The sequence below is a fragment of the Macaca mulatta genome, chromosome 11, assembly GCF_049350105.2.
Source record: "Macaca mulatta isolate MMU2019108-1 chromosome 11, T2T-MMU8v2.0, whole genome shotgun sequence".
NCBI classification, from domain to species: domain Eukaryota; kingdom Metazoa; phylum Chordata; class Mammalia; order Primates; family Cercopithecidae; genus Macaca; species Macaca mulatta.
In genome coordinates, this window is record NC_133416.1 from 82,433,758 (window position 1) to 82,458,137 (window position 24,380).

General features: G+C 34.2%; 1 protein-coding gene across 3 annotated transcripts in view; it reads right to left on the reverse strand.

Annotated features, from left to right (window-relative positions):
• Window positions 1–5,010: 5,010 nt before the first annotated feature.
• The window catches only part of CAPS2 (calcyphosine 2), a 60,930-nt gene continuing 41,560 nt past the window's right edge, over window positions 5,011–24,380 (reverse strand). For 2 of the 3 annotated variants that reach the window (XM_077953204.1, XM_015152271.3), the window contains 6 exons: window positions 22,759–22,877; window positions 21,381–21,457; window positions 19,358–19,512; window positions 14,657–14,776; window positions 11,987–12,083; window positions 5,011–8,062 (listed from right to left, as the gene is read on the reverse strand). In XM_077953204.1, coding sequence (XP_077809330.1) covers window positions 7,887–8,062; window positions 11,987–12,083; window positions 14,657–14,776; window positions 19,358–19,512; window positions 21,381–21,457; window positions 22,759–22,877 — 744 coding nt within the window. In that variant the 3' untranslated portion in view covers window positions 5,011–7,886. The remainder of the gene's footprint in view (window positions 8,063–11,986; window positions 12,084–14,656; window positions 14,777–19,357; window positions 19,513–21,380; window positions 21,458–22,758; window positions 22,878–24,380) is intronic. The other variant, XM_077953205.1, reaches the window with a different exon arrangement.

Below are 24,380 nucleotides of genomic sequence, written 5' to 3' on the forward strand. Positions count from 1 at the left end.
ACCTGTAAGAACTTTCCTATTCACTTTCTGCTCATGCTGTGTATTTTTTCTTCTTTTTAAAAGGATTTAACTAAATTATCTTATTTGTTTACTTGCTTACTGTCTCCTACCACTATAAATTGAACTGTATGGGGCAGGCAATTTGCGCATATTGTTCATGGTCGTATCTGTTGAACCTGGAACAGTGTCTGTCTCATAAAACTACTCAATAAATATGTGTTGGATGAACAAATGGTTAAAGTGATAACTGTATGAATTAACAAATTAATTATTCAAGCCCTTATGGTCCCTTGAAGGTGATATCTCTGAAACCTGGGAGTCGTATCTGGGATTAACAGCCTGGGTGCCTAGTGTTCGCCACACAGACACTCTCCTCTGAGGGCCCAGGATCTCCCCAGGCAGTTGCTGCCAGAAAACACGGAACATGGCTCTATGCCCTCAGAACCAGAAACACTCTTCCCTTCTCTATCTCAGAAGAAACTCTCAAAAGTTTCCTTTTCCACTCTAGGTGGGCTTATATCTATTGGAACCTACTGAAGCAAACTCACATACACACACACACACACACACACACACACACACACACACACACAGATAGTTAAGTATATTAGTCAAGGTTCTCTAGAGGGACAGAACTAATAGAATAGATGTATATATGAAGGGGACTTTATTAGGAGAGTTGACTCAGGTGATCACAAGGTGAAGGCCGTCTGCAAGCTAAGGAGCCAAGAAGCCAGTCCAGGTCCCAAAACCTCAAACGTAGGGAAGCCGATAGTGCAACCTTCGCTCTGTGGACAAAGGCCTGAGAGGCCCTGGCAAATCACTGATGTAAGCCCAAGAGTCCAAAAGCTGAGGAACTTGGAGTCTGATCTTTGAAAGCAGAAAGCACCCAGCATGGGAGAAAGATGGAGGCTGGAAGATGCCAGTCTAGTTCTTCCACATTCCTCTGTCTGCTTTGATCCTGGCCATGCTGGCAGCTGACTAGATGATGCCCACCCAGATTGAGGGTGGGTCTGCCTCTCCTACTCCACTGGTTCAAATGTTAATCTCCTTTGGCAACACCCTCACAGACACACCCAGGGACAATACTTTGCATCCTTCAATCCAATCAAGTTGACACTCAGTATTAACCATCATAGTATGGTTCCGATTCTGAATTTAGTTCTTCACAATTTCTGCCTCAGACTGTGAGACAACAAAGATAAAAGTTTGCCTGACTTATTGTAATTGAGCAGGAGGTATCTCTTTTATTCTATCAGATCACTTTATTCCACATAACTTAGATCATGTAGACTTACCGTATTATTTTTCTTTTAATATCTCAGAAGAATTTTGTCAACTGTGGGTCGTATTAATTAACTCCTCAGTATATCTGACAAAATGTTTTTAATATTCTTGCTCTTATTCAAATTCTATGTAAGGATTTGCTCTACTTACTATTGTAAACACACACACACACACACACAAAAATTTGGCAACTGAAATCAACCATTTTACTTTGTTCACAAAACAGGGGATCAAGAATAGAGAAGAGCTTGGCTGCATAGTTCTCACTTGAGATCTTTTAGATGATTGTAGTAAGGTGTTGATTAGAGGTGCAATAAACCCAAGACATTTCACTTACATGTAGACAATTGAAGTTAGCTCTCAGCTGAGAGGTCAGCTGTAGCTGTTAACCAGAGCACCTGTATGTGGCCCCTCTAGTTTGGCAGTCTCAGGTAGTGTGACTTCTTACCTGATGGCTTCAGTGTCCCAGCGAACAAGGCAGAAACTACATTGCATTTTTTTGCCTAGTCTGGAAAGTAACACAGTATCACTTTAGACACAATCTAGTGGCTGCAAGAGACTAACAAGTCACCCAGATTCAAGCAGAGGGGACACAGAGCCCATCTCTTGATGCAAAGTCAAGTTCACTATGTAAAGGTATATGGGATGAGAGATACTATTGCAGCTGTGTTTGGAAAACACATGTTACAGAATTCAGTGTCATCAGTGGTCTTAGTGTGTACACCAGAGAAAATAGCAATGCTGCCTAAGGTCTTTAAAGATAAAATTAGCCTCACATATGTATTATTTTCCAGTTACTTTGAATAACAACAAATTTTGTTACTACCTCCTTTTATAAGCTGCCACTTTGTTACATGCTTTGAAGGAAAAGAGTTAATAGCCCTAATACAAGGTTTTGATTATCTTTCGTGGACTCTGCTGAAGAAAGAGAATAAATAATAATGAGAGGCTTGTTAAATTCAGGAGGAAGTGGTGGCATACAAATTATTCCTACCTAGTAAAAATATTTTTTTAAAAGAATAGCTCTTATAATTGCCATTCAGGATAATCAGGGAAAAAAAAAGAGAAGCTTTTACTTAATTGAAGAAAACAGAGGAAATAGAGTATTCGGAATACATATATGTGTGTGTGTGCACGTGCATGTGCTAGACTGTGGTAAGTACTATACCTATATCTACATCTCTGTTATATCCATATCTATTCCATACACACATCAACCTGCAGTTGAAGTAGAGACTCAATAGCTTCCCAAAGTCGTACAGCTAATTTGTAGAAGAGCTCAAGTCTGAAGTCAGTATTCAGTGATTTCAAAGCCTGTGCTCATTCCACATAATTTATATTAAAATACTAATATAAGTACATATTTTTTCTTAATAAAAAGGGTCATCTGAATGCTTCCTCAAAATAACTTTTCATTTATAACATGTTTTCTAAAAAGTTCCTCAATAAAATTCTTCAGCTACTAAATATGCAACTTTCATAAGAGAAACACAATTTCCTTGAAACACAGTCATTTGTTTCATATCAGCTTTATCATCATTAAACATTCCCAGGAAATTCAACATGTATTTGCGAAGGTGAGAATCTTCACACTTTATAACTAAATTCATTTAGACATGGCTTGGAAGTCCCATCCTAACTTGATAAAAGGGAAAGTCAAAAGCAAAAAGAAACTTGATTTTTTTTTTCTCCTTGAATAAAATTTGTCCACTGGATAGGTAATTGCTTCTTCAAATCCTTCCAAATGGCTTTATTTTGCTTGGCTATCCAAAAATTATACAAATCAGCTTATATAAGATTAAAGAGAGAAATCTGAAAATGTGTATCCATTAGTACATTTTCACAATTTATACAATCAATTCTCCAAAATCTTTTCCCATTTCAGTATTTTATATTAAAATACTTCCATTGCATTTCAATAATACCTTAATGAATCATATGTTTTCAGAATAGTGAATTATTATTACTCCCCTAGGATAACATTTGCAGGTCTTAAATGCTCTGCTATACATAGTTTATGTCCATGTTGTATCAATTATGGACTTCTGGTATTTGAATCTTTAACTTTACTACTTTAGGCACTGTATTTGCCTAAATGCCATGCCATTTTTGGGTCTGTGATGCATACTACAGTGTCTGACAGAGAACGGCAGCTATGAACTGACTTAAGCCAATTAAGCCATGCACAAGTAATAGGTTCCTTGTGGTAGGTAACCATGGCCCTCTCTGCAAAAAAGTCTTTGAGGTAGGTGGAAATTAGCTACCCCATGCCTTATTTCTAGGTTGTAATGACATACATTTGAGAATAAGTTCTGCCACATAAACATTTATTAAACAAACATTTCTTAGCAAGGAGGCCAAAAAAGTTTACACAATCTGTTTTGTAAAATCAGTACAATCCCAGCAGTTTGTCCTTTAGAGACTTCAGCCATCACTCTGCACGAAAGGTTCAAAAAGGAAGTAGCAGCAACATTCCAGGACAGGGTCTGCTTACTTTATTATCAGTCGAACAACCAGAAATCTTTCTGATCCATGGGTGGACCAAGATTCCTTTAAGGCTCTAAGAGCACACCATTTTCATGGATGGAATTAATTATGCTTAGAAGCCTAATTAGCTGATGTTGACTGAGTTCCAAGAAATGAGAGTGAGTATAGTAGCCCCTAAGCAGTGAGGCTTTGTGGACAAGTGGCCAGCTAGAACATGCCTTCTGTGCATTATTAGGGTAACTTACTGCCTCCATAGGTGAATTTTGCACAAAATTGCATGTTCATACTATTTACGTGAAGTCTACTAAAGTGTTTCGATGCAAAAGTGCTCCAAAACAAGAACCCTGACAATTTCTGCTCAATAAATCACACATTTACCCAGCCAACTAATAATTGATTTAACGCCTACCCCATGTCAGACACTGCTAGACACCCACCAGGATCACAAAGCTGAATAAGATATTGTTCTTACCTTCAAGAAGTTTACAGTCTAGTGAGAGAAACACAAGCAGAGTTATGATTACAGTAGAAAGTGATGAATTCTACAGTAAAGGTACACCCAGGGTGCCAATGGGATCCCAATATATCAGATTCAAGAGTTTGTCTAACTTTTCAGAAGACATTATTCTTAAGGAGGTATTTGAAGATCAGTATGAATTAATTTAATGCACTAAGTGCAGAAAATAATTTTAGATAAAAGTAGCAGAATAGATATGAAAGCTCAGAGGTTGGAAACCTCACAATCCATTTTAAAAGCTGTTAGATAGTTCAAAATGACTGGAAGAATGTGGGGAATGAGCTGAGTATAGGGAGATGAGCTTAAGAAAACCCGATCTTTTAGGTTTTATGTGTTAAGGTCACAGCTTGAACTTTTCTGAGAGATATGAGGTATCAGGGAAGAATTTTATTCAGGAAGTAATGTATATTGCAAAAGGGCATTCCAACATCAATGGGTTGAAACAGCATTGGGAAGGAGGCAGAGTTGATGAGGGGGAGTACACATGACAAGTGGTAAGAGTTTGAACTAAGGCATAAGCATTGAAAACAGTGAATGAGAGAAATTTAAAGAACCAATGGATAAATTCAAGAACCAATACACCTGAGACTGAGTGGATAATAGAGAGTGTGAGAAAAATCTAGAATATCTCAGAGTCTTGGCCTACAGCAAGGGTAGTGCCACTCACCCTGTACAAATGACTGACTGGCAGAATAAATAATGATTAAGTGCACAGTGGCTCCAATATGAAGCATTTATTCTTTATTAAGTACATCCAAGAAATCAATTTTCCTCAGTAGTTTATAGAACTTTAAAATAAAAATGGAAGGATATGACAAGAGCTTCTTCTCATGATCAGAAACTAATACATCCATGTCTACTCTGCAGATTCTCTTTGCTCTTCTCTTGCTTGGCTTGTTTTATATATGCTCATTACCTTCTATTTCTTTTTTAAAAGTACTTTGTTTTTTGTAAGCATTTCATGTTTGTCCTTGCTGGTCAACCTGGTAGTGATTACAGCTTATCAAGGTACATGTTTTATATCTGCAAGCACTACAAACCATAATCTGATAAAAGCATGTTACATAATCTGCAGTAAACATAGCCTAATGTACACAATTCTCTCCTGATAACAACTTAAACAGGAAGTCAAAAGTAATATGTAAAATAAGATATGATCTATAGCTGTATCAAAATCATGAATTACTCTAAGTGACTTCCTCTCTGCAGAGTCACTGGTTCATTAGCACATATATTTATATACTATAAAATTTAAAACAGGGACATACATTTTTAACTATACTATAATTGCTCCATCATTCAAATATGTATGTCCTTTCCATTAAAAGTTAGCTTAAAATTCCTATATAATATCCCTTGTCTTTTTAATAAAATGTGAGTTTTTCCTTAAAATTCACTAAACTTTTATTTTTAAAATGTAAAAATAGAAAAATCAATATATACAATTCCATAAACAGTATGGTTAACTGAGAAAGCAATTATATAGCATACAAGCAAGTAACTTACAAAGATATAGAGATCTATAAAATATACATAACTATAAAATTCATGTAACAACATTACAACATATAATGTAATATTTTAAAGTTTTCAAAAGGTCTTTTAGAATTACAAAGACTTAGCATAGGATTTCAAAAGTCAGTTGTGTTGTGGATGTTTGAAATGTCACTTCTCTTAAATGCTCTTTTATTAAGTTTAATACTAAATAACAGGTTTTACTATACCAAAATCAAAGAAGAATGCAGGCAGTGAGGCAAATCCAAAAGCAGAATGATTTACTGTGTCACCAATTCTAACAAAATACACCAAAAAAATCTCATAAGTAGAGATATTTCCTACAAATAACCACATGTGAATGCTTATATTAGGAAGATTAAGATGACTATTAGGAGTATGCTGTCATGTTAACATGTTACATTCCAAAAGTAGCTTCCCATTTTTTTTACGGTATAACGGACTACACAGTTTCTGATTATAGAAACAGAAAAATATGACATGCCAACATTAAGAATAGGTTTCTTAAGAACTAAATAAAAATTATCAATGAAAAACGCACTATATGCATATTGAGCACCTCCAGTATTAGTCATTTTTAACAAGAACAATTTGTATGGTTTAAGATTTCTATAGTTGGATAAATTTTTCCAAGAAAAAGATATGTGACAAAAATAGTGTTATAGACTTATTTCTGCCAAAATGTCTTCTAGCATATTGTTTTAATTTTAATAACCAAATTTTTTAAAAAGTCAGGAAATAAAGAATTTAGCCAGTGAAAATAGCACTAAGAGGTTTACACATATTTTCCCTCTCATATCTTAGTACTAAGTTTTAGTACTTCCTCAAATCTTGAAAAGCGCAACTTTGAATTTGTTGGGTACACATGTATCACACTTCTCATGTTGCTGCCAAGTACAGATGGATACAGTGATGTCTAAAGTCATATTCTACAAAGTAAATATTTTCATTTTTGAATCACTTATTTTTTCTAATTTATGTTACATTAACATAGAAAATTTAAAATTATGAAGTTGGAAACAACTCATAAAGTTGTCTCTTTTCTCTGCATTCCCAGGAAGAAATGACTAGCAAAGAATTTAGAAAGAATGACTACAATACATGTAACTATTAAATAACATATATTTAGAAGGAAATGTTTCAATTGTTTGTTATACAAAAAGAGATGTTTAGAATATGATGCATTCATTTTAGGATACAAAATATGCTTTCACATTTTAGGCAATAATTACTGAACTATTCCTTAGATTCATATTTGCAACAATACACTTTTAGGATCTTTGTTTAAAAAGATAATGTATTGATCTTAATAAAGAACATTTCCCATTCATATTCTATTGTTTCTAGCTAAATAACAATTGTATGCTGGTAAAAAGGATGCTGTTTTAAAACAGAATAAAAGAACAAATACAACTGGTCATTAGAAAAACTACATTGTGCTCTATTTAACCAACAACAGTACATAATTTAGAAGACAAAGATTTACAAGACAAGTCAGTATTTAAATGAGCATCATAGGGGTAAACCTCCATCATTCTAAATATTCTATATACAGAAAACATCTATAATCACACTGCTTGAAACATTTCTCTTGCATATCCTTTAATATATTCATATGTTAAAAACATGTTGAATTATTTCACTGGCTTTAGGCCCAATTCTAATTTATCAAATTGACAATGGTGGCAAATATATTCTGAGGAAGAGATAGCTAAAAACAATGTGAAAGGACAGGAAACTTGGTTAATAAATATATGCTGCCATATTGTTTGATGCAGACATAACTTTTCTATTGAAGTTAATAAAAAAATGACCTCTAAAATATATGCAAGATAAGTAATAAACCAAAAAGACACCTTTACAAATGTATGAACATGTGAGCAGGCATATACATGCACAAACACTCACATGCCCCTACATCTATCCTTCTGGATAGTTCTTTCCAGACTCAACGAAAAAAAAAAAAAACAGAATAAAGGAAGTCCTAGGAAAATATATTCCAGTGTTTGATCATCCTTTACACTGAAATCATCTCTCCAATAAAATGCTTAGTGCTGATGACATATGTTATTATTAAAGACTAAATCCCCCATGGAGTACGCAAGATGGTAACAAAATCTTCATCATCTATTATTTCTATACTTAAACCTTCATAGTAATCTTCAAATTCACCATATGAAACTTCATCAGACTTGCTGCAGGCAACTTTTAACGTTTCTAGAAAGGATGATTTAATTTCTTCCTCTGTTGAATGGCCTGTAAAATAGTACTGAGTATGAAACAGTTTCCTAAAAAGTTCAGTGAAATGACTGATGATGATAAAGGAATACTTAATCATCTTATGAAATACATGCAACAATTTGAAATCTTTTGTCAAACTACCAGCCAATTTATTTACACATGAACTGGAATTATTTCATCTCATTCAATTTGCCACTCCTTCCCTGCCCCCTGCTCTCCTGCACTGATCTATCTCCAGGATCCTAGCATAGAACACAATTTTTTTTTATCATAAAATTTTAAAAAGAACAGAGGAATTGAAAGATGAAAGGAAGCTATAGTGACTGGTCAGATAACACTGAAAAGAGAATAAACAGAGGCCCATATACAATAGCAGAAAAGGGGTCAAAAAACTTCTATGTGACCCTCTAAAACGTTTTTTTTGTTGTTGTTTTTTATTATACTTTAAGTTCTAGGGTACATGTGCACAACGTGCAGGTTTGTTACATATGTATACATGTGCCATGTTGGTGTGCAGCACCCATTAACTCGTCATTTAAATTAGGTATATTTCCTAATGCTTTCCTTCCCTTCTTCCCCCTCCTCCCTCCCCACAATAGGCCCAGGTGTGTGATGTTCCCCTTCCTGTGTCCAAGTGATCTCATTGTTCAATTCCCACCTATGAGTGAGAACATGTGGTGTTTGGTTTTCTGTTCTTGCGATAGTTTGCTGAGAATGATGGTTTCCAGCTGCATCCATGTCCCTACAAAGGACACGGACTCATCCTTTTTTATGGCTGCATAGTATTCCATGGTGTATATGTGCCACATTTTCTTAATCCAGTCTGTCACTGATGGACATTTGGGTTCATCACTCGCCATCAGAGAAATACAAATCAAAACCACAATGAGAATTAAAAAGTCAGGAGACAACAGGTGCTGGAGAGGATGTGGAGAAATAGGAACGCTTTTACACTGTTGGTGGGACTGTAAACTAGTTCAACCATTGTGGAACACAGTGTGGTGATTCCTCAAGGATCTAGAACTAGAAATACCATTTGACCCAGCTATCTCATTACTGGGTATATACCCAAAGGATTATAAATCATGCTGCTATAAAGACACATGCACACATATGTTTATTGCAGCACTATTCACAATAGCAAAGACTTGGAATCTAAAACGTTTTAAAGTCAGGTTATGTTTTAAATAACAGGCTTAGATGGGAACACCACTCAAACCATTTGTCTAATGGGGTGGACAAAATTAAGGTGAGAGTTAATTTTTTTCCCTCAAACCAGAGGTTCTTTAATGGACATAGACAATAATGCATTGCAAAGTGTCTTCCAAACTAAAGGAATGAAATCTGCTTTGAATATTAAGAAGTTTGCTTTCTTTTAAAAACATATACAAGAAATAGAGAAAAAGTGATTATTCTATAAAATACAAGTTGAATGTAGAAAGACTGAATAATGATGCTACATAGAGATGGTAATATAAAATAATAAAATGAAGTTTTAATTGAATGTTAGTCAAGGTTAAAAACTAATCAAGATCCCATCTATATAAAAACAAATTGTGGAGAAATTTCCCTCTTTGTTTACCATCCATACTTTTGAACAGAGGAGTTTTAACACAATTTTCATCTGAGGAAACATTTTTCACTCTGATTTATATTTCAAATAGTGAAGAATTTCATACCTCCTTTATATCCCTCACCCAGGAAATACCTACCTCCTATCATCTATAACTGAATTTTTTTCAGTCCTCTCGGGGACTAGAAAATATTTACAGCAACAAATGTTATATTTCTAAAACTGTTACATAGAAATATATTTGGGATATCCCACTTATATTAAACCTTAAAATACTTTTTTCTAATATATTACTTAAGCAAATTTAAGAAGGAATATTTTCTATAGTTAAAATTAAATTGTATGTGGTATAAGAGCCTTACCTTGAAATTAATTGTAAATTGTGAACAAACTATATCCCAGAGGTGGGCATATGAATAGATTATAATTTGCAATAATAAATAATAATGGGGTACTTTTTTTCTTCTTTGAAATACAGTGACAAGTTTTCTTCTATTTAGGAATATTTAGCTTACCTATTGTCATTCTTAATGTGAACGCAAAGACAAATTATGGAATTTCTGAAACCAAGAAAGGCTTTCCCAACAACAAAAATAAAACCCTCATCAAAAATTCCATGAAACATAATAAACCTGAAGCTATTTTAGCAACCTAATTAATATTATTAGATGAGAAAAGAGAAAGAGAAAAAATACATGGTGTTAAACTATTTCGTTCTTATATTTAGTATGACTAAGAGAAAGAAACAGACAATGACATGTGTTTAAAGGAAAAAAATATACTAGCACCAATTAAATATACACTAGAAATTCTCTTAGAGTAGCTGTAATTTATTTAATGTCATGAATAAGCAAATTAAACTATTTCGACCAGAAATAGGTAATTAGAAATTTGGAATCCAGTGATGATTAGCTTTAATCTTCATAACCAAATCTCACGTTTTTCATTTCATAATTAAAAGTGACAAATTAACCATATATAAGAGTTAATGATGATAAGAAACCAAAGTAATTACAGTGTTTCTCTTTTAATAGTAAGGAATAAAATTCTAAAAATAATAGTATTCTATAGTATTTAGCAGTACAGAATTAAAGTTATAAGTTGAAAAGAAATTATTATAAAATATGGTCAATAAATATTCCTTAAAGATGGACAATCAATAAATGTACAAATATATGTTTAACCTCCCTAGTAATGAAGGAACTCCAAGTAAAATGTTTTTTTTTTTAACCTATCAGATTGGCAAAGTGAAAGTTTTTGGCAAAGTTGTGGAGGAAAAGATCTCTTCAACAAATGGCTATATAATCTAGTATAGTCATTTTACAATGTCATTTGGAAGTATCACTTAAAATTTTAAATGCAGACATCCCAGTAATTCTAGGTATTAATATCACTCCAGGGAAGCAGTAGAAAACAGGCCTGAAGAGTCACAAATAAGCGCATTTATTGCTTCATTAGTTGTTGATCAATAATTAGAACTTAAAATCTAACAATAAAACAATGGCTAGGTAAATGATAGTATATTGACTTATAAAAAGAATAATATACTGCAAGATAAAAAATAACGAGGCTCAATGTAGATTAATATATAAAGAACTCCAAAACATACTGGTGAGTGTAAAAAGCAAATTATATAACATTCTCTTCAGTGTACCTTTCATGTCAAAAAAACTTCAAAAAGTATTAAATATTTACAGTATGCACATAGCCATGAAAATTCATAGAATAAGTAAAATTCATAATGTATTAGCTGGAATATATATGCTAAATGATAATTTTGACTTCTATGGAAGGAAATGTAAAGAGGAGAGTTGTGGTCAAATGCTTTCTTTATAAAAAGGATGTACTTATAAAACAATTATGTAAAAAAGTTAGAAAAAATACAGTAGGATATGAATCTCTAGAGTTACTTTATGGAATTTACAATATCCTCGAATTTTGATAGATATATGTACGTTCATTCTATGCATAGCTCCATCCCTAGAGAAAGACACTCCTTCATTTCGCTTAAATCCTTAAGTATGGATAACTATATAAGAAGATATAGTAGAAATAACTCTGAGAACCTGCATATGTATTTATCTATTTTCTAAAGCTATTTCATTCTTTTTAACTTAAATCCCTTACTATCTCCTAAATAGGAAATGAGTTCTATATTGATAATAAATATCAAACAAACAAACGAGTACAGGCAATAGACCTAAGAACTATTAAATGAAGAAAGGCAAATAGTTCTTAAGTTTCTGGTTCAAAAAAATAGTTTATTCCCCCCCCCAATGCCTCAATCTAAGGTTTAAATTAATATAAAGATATTATCTTTAAGTAATATTTTCAAAGTCCAATGCATTTTAACTCTGAATAATTACCTGAAATTACTTGAGAATGCTGCTTTGCACAGTAACATTTTCTTATGTTTGTAATAGGCACACTGCCAGTTTTGTTGAAATCCAGTTTCATAAAGGCCTAATAGACAAATGTTATTATTATTAGTTTGTTGGTTGGTTGTGTTGTTTTGAGACAGAGTCTCGCTCTGTCACCCAGGCTGGAGTGCAAGATGTGATCTCAGCTCAGTGCAATCTCCTCCTCCCAGGTTCAAGCAATTCTCCTCCTTCAACCTACCAAGTGAGTAGCTGGGACTACAGGCGCCTGCCACCAGGCCCAGCTATTTTTGGTATTTTAATAGAGATGGGGTTTCGCCATGTTAGTCAGGCTGATCTCAAATTCCTAACCTCAGGTGATCCATCCACCTTGGCCTCCCAAAGTGCTGGGATTACAGGCGCGAGCCACCATGGCCAGCCTGACAAATGTTATTTTTTAAGTAAAATTATTAGACATAGGAATCTAATTTTCTATTTTATAGTAGGTTATTTCTGAGCTATAAACATGGCATTTTAAAAGTACTATACTGATATATGAAAGAACCGTTATAAATACAGGAGAAAAAGATAGTGAAGCAAGATATTAGGAAATCTGTACTCAATTAGAAAGCTCTGCCACTTTCTAGCATCCTGACCTTGAGAAAGTAACCTGACCTCTATTTCCATGACCTCTCTCCCCTGAAAACTGAAGAGATGGGTAAAAGACCTCTCAGGTAACTTCCAGCTCTAGGCTTCGTATAAATGGCCAAAAGAGATTGCCAAGACGAATATTTTAACTCAAGAAGTGAATTTGCAAATATTTCCTCCCTAAAATCAATGAAAAAGTGAAATACTTTTTAAATGAGTTATGTTACTCTATTTCTTGAAATTTAATACACTTTTTAAAATGTAGTTGTGTTTTTGTTCCTCTAATTCAGTGTAGCTCTGAGTATCATAAGATATCAGGAAATATTTCATTGGAAGAGTATTCACTATTTAGAAAGACACAAGCTACCCAAAGCAACATTCTACATTTGCAGTGGGGTCAAAACTAGAATCAAGTCTGGTTATTCACAATATTGCATTCATAGAAATATGGAAGCTATTGTAGACTGACTTGTGTTCCTCCAAAATTCATATGTTGAACCTAATCCCAGTAGCTCAGAATATGACTGTATTTGGAGGTAGGGCCTTTGAAGGGATAATTAAGTTAAAATGAAATCATTAGGGTGGCCCCTTATCCAATATGACTGGTGTCTCCTTATAAGAAGGCAGTAGGGCCAGGCACGGTGGCTCACGCATGTAATCCCAGCACTTTGGGAGGCTGACGTGGGTGGATCACCTGAGATCAGGAGTTCAAGACCAGCTTGGCCAACATGGTGAAACCCTGTCTCTACTAAAAATACAAAAAGTAGCCAAGATGGTGGCACATGCCTGTAATCCCAGCTACTTGGGAGGCTGAGACAGGAGAATCGCTTGGACCCAGAAGAGGGAGGTTGCAGTGAACCAAGATCACACCACTGCCCTCCAGCCTGGGCAACAGAGCAAGACTCATCTCAAAAAATAAATAAATAAAAGACAGTAGGATGCAACACAGACAAAGGGAAGACCATGTGAGGACACAGAGAACAGGCAGTCATCTGCAAGCCAAGGAGAGAGGCCTCAGAAGAAACCAAACCTGCTGACACCTTGTTTGGGAACTTCTAACCTCCAGAGCTATAAGACAATAAATTTCTGTTATTTCAGTCACCTAGTCTGTAGTATTTTGTTATGGCAGCCCAAGCAAACTAATACAGAACTGCATAACACTTCTCTTGCCCTCTGTTCCCATTACCAAGATTTATGAAAGACACAAGTCTCCAATTTCGATTCCAGATTCTCAAACCTATCACCAGGAAGGACATGGAAAGCATGAATAAGTACACATTTATAAATATTATGTGGTGAATTTGTCTAATTTAAGGTTTTTACTGTGTCTCTTGCCCAGTAGAGACTAATTTCTGTATTTGAGATTTATATAATTATTTACATTATATAGAATAGCTTTGTTTCAATATTAAGTACATATACAAAAGAAAAAAAAGCTAACTACATTGCTCAAAAGTATGATCCAAAAAATGGCTACCAAAACTCAAGTAATACGTAGCTTCATTCCAATTTAACATGATTATTTTAATTTGCAAGTTAATATTTATCATGCATATTCTAAACACCAGAGAAACATTTTTTAGTCATCATCCTAAAACAAAATGTCTGGAGTATTGACACTGGAACAGCCACAATGCTAAGAATTGTATATGCATTATCTTATTCAATCTTTACACCAATTCTATGAGAAAGGAAACTGAGGCTTAGGAATATTTTATAATACATATATTCACATAGCTAGTAATTTATGGAGGCAACAACTTATGGAGCTAGTAATTTGTTAACCAAAATTTGATTTCAAATTTTATTTTCCCCTCATAGTATTTCTCTAAAATATATACACAAGTTATTTTGCTTCATTCTGGGTCGATTTGTATGCATATGGACTTGTTTTCTGTTTTACTAAACCCAACATATGTTACAAGTAAATAGATTTAAAACATTTTAAATGGTAATTCATTAAACTTTTAAAATACTCAACCTAACAATCTATTAAAAATAACAATTTGAAAGATTACTTAACAAAGTTACCTTTCGAACATATGATTTCCTATATTCATTCATTTCACCAATAATACCACGTTTGAATTCTCCGTAATCAACCTTACCATTGCCATTGTCATCCAGAATTAGCCATGCAGACTCAAAATCCTAGAAATAATCAGAGATAAGTGTTGCAATTTTAAGTTATATATTGTCACAACAAAATCATCTTAGTTGTATTTTGTTACATCTTCTGTAGTCCTAAATACGATAACTCATTTAATAAGAAAATTGAGGAAGTTACAAAAAAAGTCCAATCAAAGCCACTAAAAAAGTGATTTACAGGAACCTATGGTAAACAGTTCTGTAAAGATAGGAGCCATTTAGGAGTGGCAATAGCTCACAAATTTATCTTTTTTAAGTTTTATTTTTGATGGACAAATAATAATTGTATATAGTTATAGGGTACAATATGATATTTCAATACATGTATTTCAATACATGTGTATATTGTAGAATAATACAGTCATATCTATCATCTTAAATATTTATCATTTCTTTGTGATGAGAACATTTAAAATCCTCCCTTTTAGGTATTTTGAAGTATACATTATTATAAACTACAGTTACCATGCTGTGCAATAGATCACCCAGAACTTAATCCACTGTGTAATGAAAACTTGTACTTTTGACCAATTTTCTATTTTCCTTGTATACCAACCCCCCCTCCCCATGCTCTGGAAACAAATTTATCTTTTCAACTTTATTTCTATATCTATACATCTATCTACATAGAGATATATAGATATCTGTGTGTGTCTGTGTATGTGTGGTTACCATTTACTCAATTTTAAACATTTAAATACTTTTAATGTATTATATCTGTGTTAATTCAAAAGTCACATTCGGTCCTGGAGTGCTTCCAATGGCATTATAACCAGTAATTATATTTCTGCTAGTCTTCATGCTTGAAAATATAGATTTGAATGACTCTAATATCATTCTATAATTTACACTGAAAGGTATAATTTTTAGTAAGTCCCCTTATGCCAGTTTATTCACTTTACCATTACATTACCATTTACTTCTTCAGCAAATGCACTATTTAATAGAAAGTTCTAACACAGTTTTCCTCAACAACAAAGAAATTACAGCATCATTTTCTCAAACTCAAGTAAATATATTTTTTCAATGTTTTAATCAAGTTGTTACCTTTAAATGTGAATGTAGATAAAATACCTAACAAGGTGCTTAGCAAATAATAGGTACTCAAAAAATATCATTTTCCACTCCCTCCTTTTGTTTTCAAAGAAAACTTTAACTAGAAAAACAATCTAAAGATGCCTGCCTTCCCTCAGTTCTCAACAACCCCATACATCTTTGTCTATCATAATGTACTGCACATTATGCAGACTTTAAGCGTCTGTGCATTTAAACTGAAGATAAGCTTGACCTTTAAAATCATGAGTAATATGCACAGGAGAAGACCAATTTGCTCATCCAATTCATGGATTACTAGAATTGAAAGATACTTCTTAAAGCTTAAAAGAAGTAATTTTCAAGATTTGAGTAATTTAACATAATCGTCAACAAGAAATACATATTTATATTTATATATACTTAAGAGATATACATCTATATACTTTTTCTTTCAAAGATATGGTACACAATGGAAAATAATTACATTTAAAAAAGCTGAAGGAAATCACTGATAGTTTCTCTATATAAATTAGGCTTTTTAGGGTACATGTCAATTTTTTAAAATCTCAAATCAGGGAGAATGGCTGACTATGCCTTCCCACAAACATTCTCTAGTTTCAAAATTAGACCTAGGTTAGTGATTCCTAAGTTCTTCTTCTCAAGCTGTTTGTATGTGCTTATCATTGCATGAGCAGTTTACAGTGATATTACAGAAAAAATATAAAATATTATTAAAATATATGAGAAAAGGAGAACGCGTGCTCATATTTTCATAATATGTTCCCTCTATGTTAGAAGTCTTATATAATTACTATAGTTTTTGTTCCTAGACCTAATCATAACAATTTAGCAAATTAATCAAAAAGGGAAGTATTGTTATGATACAGAAAAAGTACTAGACGGGAACATATTAACTAGGTTCTAGTCCTACATCAGCTATTAATTACTTGTGATTTTATAAACACATACACACACAAGCATATACACACACACGCAAGCGCACACACACACACATATATATACATATATATTATATATATATGATTTCATCCATAGGCCCAGTTTATAATTCCCATTGCCCTTCCTTGTTCTTGTTACAATCTTTTATTATAATATTAGGGCACTTTAGGCCTCAGAAAATGGAATCTCTCTCTCTCCCTCTCTGACCTTCTCCTGCCCTTCTTTCACCTGCTCTTTTCCCTCTTCAAGGCAGGAATCATCTCCTGCCTTTCTGTGTTGGAGCTGTCCATAAAAAATTCTCTGACCTACCTTGTCTAATTGTAGGCCATAAGACCGCCATTTCAGAAGGGGTCCTGCCCCCACCATGGAGGAAGGAATGCTGCACAGAGGCCAAGAAGAGTCTGAACAGGCATTCCTTACTGGGTTTCCTTCTTCAGTCTATCAGTATTAGGTCATACACTTTTGTCCAATCACATTTCTACACAGTTGTCCATGTATCAGTCATGTCTATCCAATGTAGTCTCCATAGAAAAGTCAAGAGGACAGGGTTCAGGGAGTTTCTGGGTAGCTAAGGTTGTGGAGGTTCCTGGAGGGTGGCACCCAGGGAGGGTATGAAAGCTCTGCACTCCTTCCCCCATACCTTGCCCTATTCATCTCTTCATCTGTATCCTTTGTAATATCCATGAGAATAAACAGGTAAATATAAGTTTTCCTGAGTTTTGTGAGCTGCTCCAGCAAATTAACTGAACCCAAGGAGCGGGTCGTGGAAACCCCAAACTTGAAATTAGTTGACCACAAGTTCCAGGGACCCAAACCTGTGACTGGTGCCCTATGCAGAGTGTGTTGGGGGCAGGGGTTGTCTTGTAGAACTGAGATCTCACCCTGTGGGATCTGAGTCTATCTCTAGGTAGATAATGTCAGAATTGAATTGAATTAGAGGCTGTCCACTGGGTTTCAACTGCTTAGTATGGGTGGAACCCCCACATGCATTTGGTTGCAGAAGTATTCTGTGTTGATTATTGCTGTGTGAAAGCAGAGGAAACATAGTTTGTGTGATTTTTCCATTCTCACTCATGTGATTGTAAGCAAAGACAAGGTTTTCTAATTTCCTATTGCTGCTTTATTATTGTTGTTGTTGTTGTTGTTGTTTTAATCTACAAAAGGAAGAGAGGAAGTTAGATTATCCCTAGTATGTATCACTAGGTGGGCAAAAGATTAAACATCATAAAAACCAAAAAGATGGGTATGTCAGAACAATGTTAGGCAACATGATATTAGCACAGAATTGTACAGCTGATATGGCAGATTCCCATGTAATTTTCTCATTTGAGCTTCCAAGCAACTCTAACAATAACAATTACCTCTGGATTGCTCAGGCAGAGCCCCCCAATCAAAAAAGTTAAAAGACTGGTCCAAGATCATACAGTTCAAATAGTAAAGCCAGAACTTGAACCTAAGTGTCCTAAGTTCAATTTTCAGTGTTCTTTCTACAAAATACACATCTTGTGACAAGATCTTTTGAAGCAAAAGAGAACAGTGCAAGAGATCCTTTATCTGAAATCCTTGAGACAAATGTGATTCATATGCTTTTAGAATAAAACCCATTCTTCTTAGTATGACGTGCAAGACTTTAATGTACCAGACGTTTCTCTCCATTCGTCTCTTTTCCTTCCTTCCATAAATTTATCCATTCAAACTAACGCATTATCTGCTTAACTTTCCATATGCTGGGTTCTATTTCAGATGTTAGAAAAAGAGCAGGAACACAAAAACACTCTGGTCCCCACCCTGATGAGACTTAATGATTTACTTACAGGCAGAGCCAGAAAATACTTACAACGTGGCATGAAAAAAAAATGATAATAAAACGAGAAATTGGTATCAAAAGGACCAAAGATCAAATGGGAGTGCTCCTTTAGACAGAAGTGTCAGGGTAATGCTCTTGACAGAGAAAGCTGTGGCCTGAATGCTAAGAAAACCCAGCAAGCAAAGATCTAGTAGATTATTCACAGTGGAGGGAACCGTATGTGTGAAGGTTATTAATCATTTGCAGTGTCAGAAACAGGCCACACTCCCTTCCCCTCCAAGCTTTCACATATGTGTCTCCTTTTCATAAAATACACATTGTCTGATTCACACTCCTCTTTCGCCCTTGTCTGGTTAACTCTTCCTCAACCTTCAAAACTCAGCTTAGATGTCCTCCTCCAGGCATCCTTCCATGATCTTTGCTCTCCTTCCCTAGAACCTGTCTTGGAATCAGGTATCTATCCCATGTGTTCCAAAAACATTCTCCATCGAATACATATTTTGTTTTATGTTCATTTTCCTTCAATTACGGTGATCTCAAGAGTACAGAGTATTATCTCAGAGCTTAGCACAATGCCTGGTTATTAAGCTCTTTATAAATATAGAATGGAACAATATTTAAACTTTAAAAACCAACAGGGCTTGTCACCTGATAGCTTAACACTGATAACAGGGCATAGAGAAGGAGAAAATAAATGAAAACTAAAATTTCAGTAGAACAGTGAATAATGCCACCTAAGAATAACATATTATCTGCTGCAGAGAATTTTCTGTGGCACATACCTTTTCAGACACTTCTAAGTGAAACACTTTTAGAGCTTGCTTAAAATCTGCCTTATCTAAAAGTCCATTTCCTTCCTTGTCCAACTGTTGAAAGTATTTTCCCAATCCAGTCAAAATACGAACACCTCTTTTATGTAGTTTTTCTTTTAGCACATCTGTTCAACAAGAGAAATGAAAACAAATTGTTCCTATGCATAAATGTATAAAGCCGCAGTTATCTTTCATAAGAAAATTAAAGTTGATGTAACTAAAATCAGGAATTTGTGAATATTCAAACAAATCAAATGTAAGACAAAAGACTTTGGAAAATAGGATGTTTTTAATCAAGAGGATTAGCTATAAAATCACATGTAAATATGCCAGAACAATAGCACCACTGTGTGGTGGAAGTGTTATATTTTTAAAACAGAAAAATACAGTTTCACTTTATCACCAAGAGAAAATATTACAAATAAAATCTTAGATTTTGTTGCGTAGACAACCTCTTTAACCACCCCCATATCTTTAATCTGTTTTCCTTTTCTTAGTTTTTATCAACTGAATTGCAAAATTGATGACAGTCAAGTAATTCACAAATTATCAGTTCAACATTTTAAAAATAGTTTGAAATCTTCAAATTGTAACTTGTATATAAAATAGCATCAAGGCTTTTGAATTCTATCCTACACTTACATATTTCATAAGAGGTTATTTGCTTAGATCCCTGTCATTCTCTTTGTAGCTGTTATTTCACTTACTGCGCTTTGTACCATATTTACTTAAGAATAGATTGGTAACTTTACTAAAGCAGTTATTAGATATAATACATGAGAGAAAAAAACAAATGTCACTAAGTTCAATTGTGACAAATACTGTATTGACTATGATATAATAGAGAAAACTGTTTACAAACTTTGGCATCAAGAACATTTGAGAGTCCAAACAAAACTTTTCAAATCTGTTTCTTGCCTTCTCACTGTGAGCGCCTTATCTTTAAAAGATAAATCAGGAGTCATGAAAATTCATACATTAGGTCAAGTGTGATGGCTCATGACTATAATCCCAGCACTTTGTGAGGCTGAGATGGGAGGATCACTTGAGCCCAGAAGTTCCAGACTACCCTGGAGAGCATAGCAAGACCCTGTCTCTACAAAAACAGAAAAAAAAAAAAAAAAAAAAAAAAAAATTTAGCCGGGTGTGATGGCATGCACCTGTAGTCCTGGCTACTCAGGAAGCTGAGGCAAGGAGGGTCACTTGAAACCAGGAATCTGAGGTAAGCTGTGATTGTGCCACTGCACTCCAGCCCAGGCAAAGGAGCAAGGCTCTCTCTCAAAAAAAAAAAAAAAAAAAAAAAAAGGTTCATAAATTACATGTTAACTTCTGTGATTGCTTGTTTAATACCTTTCTCCATTTTAGACTACGAGATCCAACAGACTAACTGTCTAATCGAGTCTACTATACTGCATCTTCCAAAATTTGGAAAATGTTTTAGTATCCAAAACTGAAATATATCTAATTTATCACCCACAACAACCCTGGAAATTTAATAAGAGAAGTATTATCATCCCTGTTTTAGAGATGAGGAAAGAGATGCAAGGGATTTCTCCAAAGTCATGTGTGTCTTGAACAACAGAGTCCAAACATGAATCTGGCTCCCAATCTCGCATTTTTTTTCTTTTACGCTAGGACATCACAAACTTCTTCAAGATATTATGTAATACATAAGACAAGTATTATATTACAAAAATTACTTTTACATTTCATTCAGCTTATGAGTAAAACCCATATTATCTAGTAATTTCTAAAACACTTAATTTTATAATTCATATAATACTAGTTAGGACCATTAAAGTAAGAAAAATCTTAAAACGTTTAGAAATCCTAAACAATAAAAGTATGTATGTATACTTTTTTAAATAAGCAAAGGGTAAATATAAATCAAGTGCCACTGAGAAGTATCTGGAAAAATGTTGTTTTACTGATTATAAAAAAAAAAAAAGGATCAAAAATTCAAAGTACTTGAGAGTATAGTAATAACACATACCTTGAATTGCCTTGAAGACCAGCCTATCATTGGTTTCTTGAATGACTATATCATCCTCCTGGTCCATAGAAGCAGTTCTGCAATTGACATGTTCACAGGGATGAAATATATTATATATATACATATATATATATTCTATTTTATAATCTTGAGTATAAAACTCTAAGCTCTTCCCTGCTCCAGACTCAAAGAAACTCTCACACTTGGAAGAGTGCTTAGAATTTAATCAAGTCCCAACTCTGCCTTCTGCTTTGATGCCCCAGAAGATTAAATTGAGAGCTAAAATCCTTAAAATCTTATAAGGACTACTTGTAAACATTCTTGGTCTTTGTTTTGTTTTGTTTGTTTGTTTTTTGAGACGGAGTCTCGCTCTGTCACCCAGGCTGGAATGCAGTGGCGCGATCTGGGCTCGCTGCAACCTCCACCTCCCAGGTTCAAGAGATTCTCCCACCTTAGCCTTCTGAGTAGCTGGGACTACAGGCGCCTGTCACCATGCCTGGCTGATTTTTGTATTTTTTAGTAGAGATGGGGTTTCACCATATTGGCCAGGCTGGTCTCGAACTCTTGACTTTGTGATCTGCCCACCTCGGCCTCCCAAAGTGCTGGGATTACAGGACTGAGCCACTGCACCTAGTCAACATTCATTTTTGTAACAATTTTAATGTTTTAAATATTTAATTAAAACTATTAAATTTAAAAGCAATTTTACCTTGCAAAGCATAAGATGAAAAAATGTTATTTTTAAAAGCCCCCTCAAATGCGTTCATTTTTAGCAATATAGTAAATGATGAACACAGACTTCTCACAGCCACTTTGTAGGATATAGCCTCTAACATACATATATAAAATCACGGGAATTATGTTTTTAAAATCACATGTATATATTCCTGTTACTTAAAAAATCATTTTAAAAGCAATGTTTGATGTATAGAACTAATTTTCACTATGCATTTTATCAATCAATAAATACTGTAAGCATATGGGACCCTAAGACTTTTTTAGATACTAAAAAAGTCATCATAATAACAATGTGAAAAAAAATTGTTACAATATTGTATTGATACCCTTTTCTAAAAAAATTTATTCCTTTTGGTAATATTTGGTAAAATAAAAGTGTTATAGCAAAGGAAAATTAATAAGGTATCTTTAACATAAAAATGAATATTTTAAAATATTTGATTGATTATAACTGTTCCCACACATGAAGTGTATTTGAGTACGAGATAGTACATAAAATAGACACACGTAGCTGTGCTTGTTTTTTAAAAATACAAACCTTAGCGAAGTTATAAATACCTTGCAGTAGAATGTCATTTTAAGATAATTTAAAAATAGTGTTTTCACCTGCTTCAAAATGCCAAATGCATATTTAACTTACTTGAGAGAATCCAAAGCTATCTGATCAATATGTGTGATTCGGAGTTTAAGAAATGTGTTTTCTTTGATGCTTTCTGGAAGGCTGGCATGATCAGAACTCAAAAATGTCAAAGTTGCGTCCTAAAGAAATGAACAGATGAATGAAGCTAGAAAGTATATAAGAAATAAAATACAACTAACATTAATTTAAAATAATTGATTTTGATTAATGTGACATGATATACTTTAATAATGGTAAAAAAAGTATATTTGGAGAATGCTTATATGTATTTGGAGAAACTATACAGATAAAGAAACTAATATCTCTGTCAATCTCAGAACAGTCTTCTATTTAACAATCCATGAGAATAAAAAAAGCCAGCAATATAATAAACTCAGTTTTTTTAATGAGAATGAGAGGAAAAAAGAAAAAATAAATTAATTGAAATTATGACATCCCTAAATAGAGCTATTGGCCCACAAAATGATATACCACAAATTGAAGAACTGTGAAGATCTCTCATACTCTTTCAGCTGGACTTTTGATGACAGACATTTCCTAACTATAAAATCTAATTTCAACCTAATGAGAACATCAAAACTTCAGCCACAAAATTCCTCTCAAAAAATCTTAATCTAAACTTATAAAATTATTATTTTAATTTCTAAGCTTCTCTAATAAACATAACCAGTACAAGGACAAATACCAAATACAATTTTTTTTTTTTTTTTGAGACGGAGTCTTGTACTGTCGCCCAGGCTGGAGTGCAGTGGCACGATCTCTGCTCACTGTAGCCTCCGACTCCAGGGTTCAAGCAATTCTCCTGCCTCAGCCTCCAGAGTAGCTGAGATTACAGGCACCCGCCACCACGCCCAGCTGATTTTTATTTTATTTATTTATTTATTTTTTATTTTTTTATTTTTTTTTGTATTTTTAGCAGAGACGGGGTTTCACCATGTTGGTCAGGCTGGTCTCAAACTCCTGACCTCATGATCCGCTCACCTGGGCCTCCCAAAGTGCTGGGATTGCAGGCGTGAGCCACCGCACCTGGCCAACTGGCCAACAAATACAAATTTTAAATAGGGGCTTAATTCTGCCTTTCGCATAGAAGGGAAGGACGTCCTTTCCCTCCATTTTCTCAGCACATTTACTTTACAGAATTTGTAATTATAATGTCAGTACTTTCTCCTCTCTTTGAAATGTATACAAATACTTCTGAAAATTAGATAAGCCTGTTGTCAGTTTTATGACCTAGATAAGGCTTTCTCAAGGACCCGTGAGCCACTCTTTGAGTGTAAACATCAAGGGAGAGAGTACTGCTATCTCCCAGTTTCTGTGAGAGGGTGGGAGCCTAACTTCCTTAGGCACCTTGCTCTAAGTGCAAAACCACCTCCTGTCACAAAGATATGAAAAGTTTGTTTTTTTCTTCCCCTGGATAAAGCCAATTAGCTACTATAGATAGTCACTCTAATTACCAGGTCAATCTAGGATAAACTGTGTGACAAATGGTACCATAAAGTCTTCTTACTTGAGGACTAGTTATTGTTTATACCAAAAACATGTATGTCTAGGGGTAGGAAGGAGGTGATCCCTTTCCTCCCCATCATAATGCTCACTGCCCACATCCCTGTAACAAAAGACAA